The sequence below is a fragment of the Nicotiana tabacum genome, chromosome 23 (genome assembly GCF_000715075.1).
Source record: "Nicotiana tabacum cultivar K326 chromosome 23, ASM71507v2, whole genome shotgun sequence".
NCBI classification, from domain to species: Eukaryota; Viridiplantae; Streptophyta; class Magnoliopsida; order Solanales; family Solanaceae; genus Nicotiana; species Nicotiana tabacum.
This window is the reverse complement of record NC_134102.1, coordinates 35809254-35814405: the sequence shown is the minus strand read 5'-3', so window position 1 is coordinate 35814405 and position 5152 is coordinate 35809254. Positions and strand designations below refer to the sequence as shown.

General features: G+C 37.3%; 1 protein-coding gene across 2 annotated transcripts; it reads left to right on the top strand.

Moving 5' to 3' along the window:
- On the top strand, positions 1-3347 carry LOC107765125 (GATA transcription factor 4-like). 2 transcript variants are annotated; one of them, XM_075246287.1, is made up of 3 exons: positions 1-352; positions 586-1140; positions 2648-3347. In XM_075246287.1, exons 1-3 carry the CDS (start codon positions 119-121, stop codon positions 2678-2680), a joined length of 822 nt encoding a protein of 273 aa, XP_075102388.1. In that variant the 5' UTR covers positions 1-118; the 3' UTR covers positions 2681-3347. The 2 variants fall into 2 exon arrangements, with proteins under 2 accessions (XP_075102388.1, XP_016439221.1); XM_016583735.2 differs by lacking the exon at positions 2648-3347 and having other exon boundaries at positions 586-1295.
- Positions 3348-5152: the final 1805 nt, after the last annotated feature.

The window sequence follows — 5152 nt, the reverse complement described above, 5'->3', positions numbered from 1 at the left end:
CCCAACACTCGATTTGCCCCCCTCTTGTCTTTATAACAGCACATTACACTCCTATATATATATATATCAATCCCTCACACATTAGAGAAGTGAAGAGTAAAAATCCAACTCAAATAATATGGATGTGTACGGAGCAGAAGTGTTTAGGATTGATGATCTGCTTGACTTGTCCAATGAAGAGATGTTCTCCTCCTCCACCGGCAGTTCCTCTAATAAGACTACCAATTACGTCTTTGATCTCAACCACCAATATCATCATCCGCCTCACTCCGACAACATTAATCCCGCCGCTAGCTATTACGATCCTCTTATTCCCAATTCCGCCGATTTCACCGACAAACTATGCGTTCCTGTAAGTACTGTTACATACTTTAACATAAATAAATTAACGTGCCTGCCTTTAGTTGTCAAATTTTACTACTGGTTTGATTTTTGATGCTGTACGCTTAGTTGTGGTAATTCAAACACCCTCTATCTATGGTTTCAATCAACCATCTTGCTCAAAAAATGTATTCGGAACAAATTCCTTGCACGCTCCTTAGCTAATTAGTATAGTTTTTTTTAATTTTGTTCTTGTTTTTGAAGAGCGATGATGTAGCGGAGTTGGAATGGCTATCGAACTTTGTGGAAGACTCATCCAATAATTACCCTTCAAACTCCTTAACAGGAACAATAAACCTCAATTCCAATAACACTTCATTTCACAGCAAATCAAGAAGCAAACGTTCACGTGCAACCACTGCAAATACTAGTTGGGCTTCTTCACTCCAACAGGCCCATCACAAGCCCACTGATGAAAAGCCCAATCAAAATCCACAATACAGCAACAATCACAATACTATGAAGCCCAAAAAAGAGAGCAGCAGAGAAAGGTCATGTGAAATGTCAGATATACCTCGAAAGTGCACACACTGTGCATCAGAGAAAACGCCACAGTGGCGGACTGGGCCGTTGGGCCCAAAGACGCTATGCAATGCTTGTGGAGTTCGGTACAAATCGGGCCGGTTGGTCCCTGAATATCGGCCCGCTGCGAGCCCAACTTTTGTGCTGACCCAACATTCGAATTCTCACCGGAAAGTTATGGAACTCAGGCGACAAAAAGAGGTTCAACAACAAGGAATGTACGAACATCACTTTCAGGTCTGCTGACGTCATCGTTTGCAACGTGTCACTCCATCAAGCTAATGTTGATGTTTCTTTTTTGTTTGGGGGTGGGGGAAAGGCCTTTATCGTCTTAGTGATTTTTTTGGCTATTTCAAGGAATTTGAGAATTATCGCTTTCACATTTTTTTTTACATTGAGTATTTTAATGTTTTATTTATTACTCCATTTTATGTGACATAATTTCGAGTATAAAAATCAAATTAACTAATTTCCAATGTAAATTCAGATATAAAATTTTTATATTATTTAAAACAAAATTTTCATATTTAGAAACAAAGTAAAACGTACTCTAAGTCATTTGAAAATATTTATATAAAATATGACCAAAGAAAAAAAATTGACTCTAGAAATAGTAACTACACATAAAATGAAGAGTGGTGTTAGGATCCATTAAAATGTAATTCTAGGTAATGCTATGTAATAAGCAATGTTTGGAGACTTAAAGTAAATGTGAAGAAACTTCTTTGTAATATACTCTCTCCGATCCGTAATAAGTTACTTTTTGGTGTTAGGCATATCCTTTAAGAAAATTCTAACTCCTAAAGAAAAAAAATATTACAACTAAATTATCCTTAATTAAAATTTGCATTATTAACTTCACACATTGGGATATGTAAATAAAGATAAATTTTGAAAAAGTAAAGTTAATTCCTTTTTGATTATATAAAATAACACTTATTTTGAACCAAAATTAAAAGGCCAAATAATCACTTATTATTGATAATTATCAATAATGTAAAGTTCCTTTAAGTTGTCACCATATATTAACTTAATCCATTTATTATAGTGTTGCAATTACCAATTGTGCGCAAAAGAGAGCGAATCGTGGTTATGACACATGCGTGAAGGGGAATGCACTTGCACGTGATAGGATAAGATTTTTAACTTTCAGTGAGAGTAGTAGTGCACTAGCGTAGATGTGAGGAGAGGAAGGGTAACGTTGCATTAAGCCATGTATATTTATTACGTTGCATTAGTTCCATTTCGTAGTTTTACTCATTAATGATGGGATGGTTGAATTTTTTTCACTTTTAACAGTGATTTTCGTTTTGAATCTTGGAATGTAAAACATTTTCGTAAAGACTTTACTTCGTAAACATTTTCGTAATGGTGCTTTACTTCCATTTCGTAGTTTTACTCATTAGGCTTTTGTATCTTCTCCATCTGCTTTCTCTGGGCAAACGAAACTAACTGGAACATCATGTCTGCCCTCATTAAGAGAGATATAAAGGTAAGATGAATTGTATAGAGCGAAAGTTGTTTGGAATGGCTCAACGCAACCCAGAGTAGAAGTTGCATGTATTTATCATGTTTATAATTGAAGGTATGAAATTAAATTACATCGGTTCTAATATGGAATAAGCTATGAAATTAAGTTAAAAGAGTCCTACACGCCCTCTCAATCTAAATGGCAGAAACAACACAGATTATTGATGTTAGATCTAGATTTCAATGATGAAAAATAACATATTGTTGTTTGCAGGATCACTTGAGATGCAAAGAAGAATGCGAGTAAATTTATTAATGATATACGAAAGAAGACAAGAATGGAAGGAGTAAAAGAAAGAATGCAAACATCTGTCAACAGAAGTAAGAAAGGAAGGCCCAAGAATAAAGCGATCTGTAAAAGATGTGACAACTATGATGATGGAGTATAAAGAAGGAAGGACCAAGATTTAAGGAGATCTAGACTGAAATTGCGCCTACTTTGATTGCTGAAGATATGCGTCGAAAAGGAAGGCTATCAATCCCCTGGACCAAGGAATAATTTAAGGACCACTTATAGGAGATTCTCTTTCAAGAAAGGAAAAGACCGGCAATTACGGACCATCTAAGGAAGATCCGCACTTATTCTTAGAATAAACCATAGCAGATTCAACTCCAAGGATCAATTCCCTTGGGATCGCAAATCTCTCAACGATCTGCCAAAATACGTCAAGCCAAAGTTCAAGTATATAATGCAGATTATCAAGGAGGAATCACATACTTTGATCAAACCAATTTCATGCTCTTTGTTCTACTTTAAACAAGCATTGTAATCTATGTGAAGTTTACTGTATAATCAGTAGAGAGAAGAAAGAGAGAAAACCCTTGGCGAGGCATTGTATCACAAATACTACGAGTAAACTTAGAACCAAGAGTGAGTAAGAGAGAAAACCCTTGGCGAGGCATTATATCACAAATATTATGAGTGAACTTAGAACCAAGAGTGAGTTGGTGTTCGGAGATAACATCAACACAATTGTATGAAGTTATTCAAGGAGTTTTGAAGAGAGAACACTCTTGTAACCCAAGAGGACTGGAGTAGGATTCACATTGAATCCGAACTAGTATAAAAATTTTGGGTGTCTTTAATTCCTGCACTTTACTTCTGTCCTTAGTTTTATTCTGCCTTTACTTTAGTCGACTATTTAGTAAACTAGTCAACTACTTAGAATATTAAAAACAAATCGACAATTCACCCTCTCTCTTGTACTTTCAATTAGTATCAGAGTGTAAGGCCTCGTGAAATTTCACCTAGAACCCGAGGTTTTGTGGTGCCGAGGTAATCTAATGTGTTTGAGGATGGTAAAAATTCTTCGTACGGATTTTTGGGGTTGTTCAGTGCGTCGAGGAGTTGAAGGAAAAAAAGTTTGCAGAACATGGCAGTTCCGCGGTCTACTATGCGACCGCAAAACCAGTTTACGGGCCGCAGAATGAAGTAGAAAGATTTTCTAATTTTGAGGACCATTATGCGGCCGCAGAACCGTTTTGCGGGCCACATATCGCATCCCAGAACCAGCATGAGAAACTTTGGAAGGAGGTTCTGCGGTTCATTATGCGACCGCAGACGTGTCGCAGAGTGAAGCAGAAATGCCCAGTTCTGGAAGGCCATTATGCAGTCTATTTTGCTAACCGCAGAAGTGTTATGCGGTCGCAAATCTGTATTGGGGCTTCATTTTTTTTATTTTTATAATCCGACCCCCATTTTATTTATCTAGCCTGAGGGTTCATTTTTGGGGGACTACCTGACATTTTAGAGAGAGGAGAAAGCTATTCTAGAGAGAGGAAAGGGAAGACTAAGGATTTCACTACTCTACTTTGATCAAACCTTGGAATTTTATCAAAAGGAACTTGCTAGGGCTTCAAAAAGGTAAGAATTTCTTCCCCCAATTCTCCAATTTCGGGTTTGGGTTGATTATGGGTGATGGGGGTAGATTTATCACATGCATGAGCTAATAGAAACTGTGGGGAAGTTGTTGAAGCATCTTGGGTGATTTTGTTCTTAAATTAGTTGAGGGAAGGTTGGGTCATCGCTGTAGCAACTCTTGCCATACGAATTCGTCTAATCATGCTTTTAATTTTTCCCTCTTCTATATATTAACATTGTTAGAAGTATCAGGACATTATTGTTACACCAAGGAAAGCTCTTTCAAGGTATGAAGGCTAAACTCTTCTTTTAGTATCGAAATTCCCGAATCCTTGCAAAACTTTATCATGTGTAGTCGAACTTATAACACTGTTGAGGTGTGATGTTCAAACTAGTAATTGATTCTCAAATTGCATAACGTGTCCGAACCCTCATGTATTAAAGATTTTCTATTGTGACATAATTATGTTATACCCCCTTTTGGGAAGAAAACCTTATATGGAATCAATGTGATCAAACACTTATTTCTCATATGATAAAACCTTATGAACTTACACTTGGTAAGGCCGAAGGTGCCAAACGGTTGATTCGAAGAGAACTCCTTGTACAAACTATTATTGTTTTGGGAATATAAATTGTGGTAATGTGATTACACCTCCACCCGCATAAATTGGGGTGAGGCGGCAGGGCCGCTTTGTATAGAATTGTGGTATTGTGATTGCACCTCCACCCGCATACATTGGGGTGAGGTGGCAGGGTCGCTTTGTGTAGAGTTGTGGTATTGTGATTACACCTCCACCCGCATATATTGGGGTGAGGCGGCAGGGCCGCTTTGTGTAGAGTTGTGGTATTGTGATT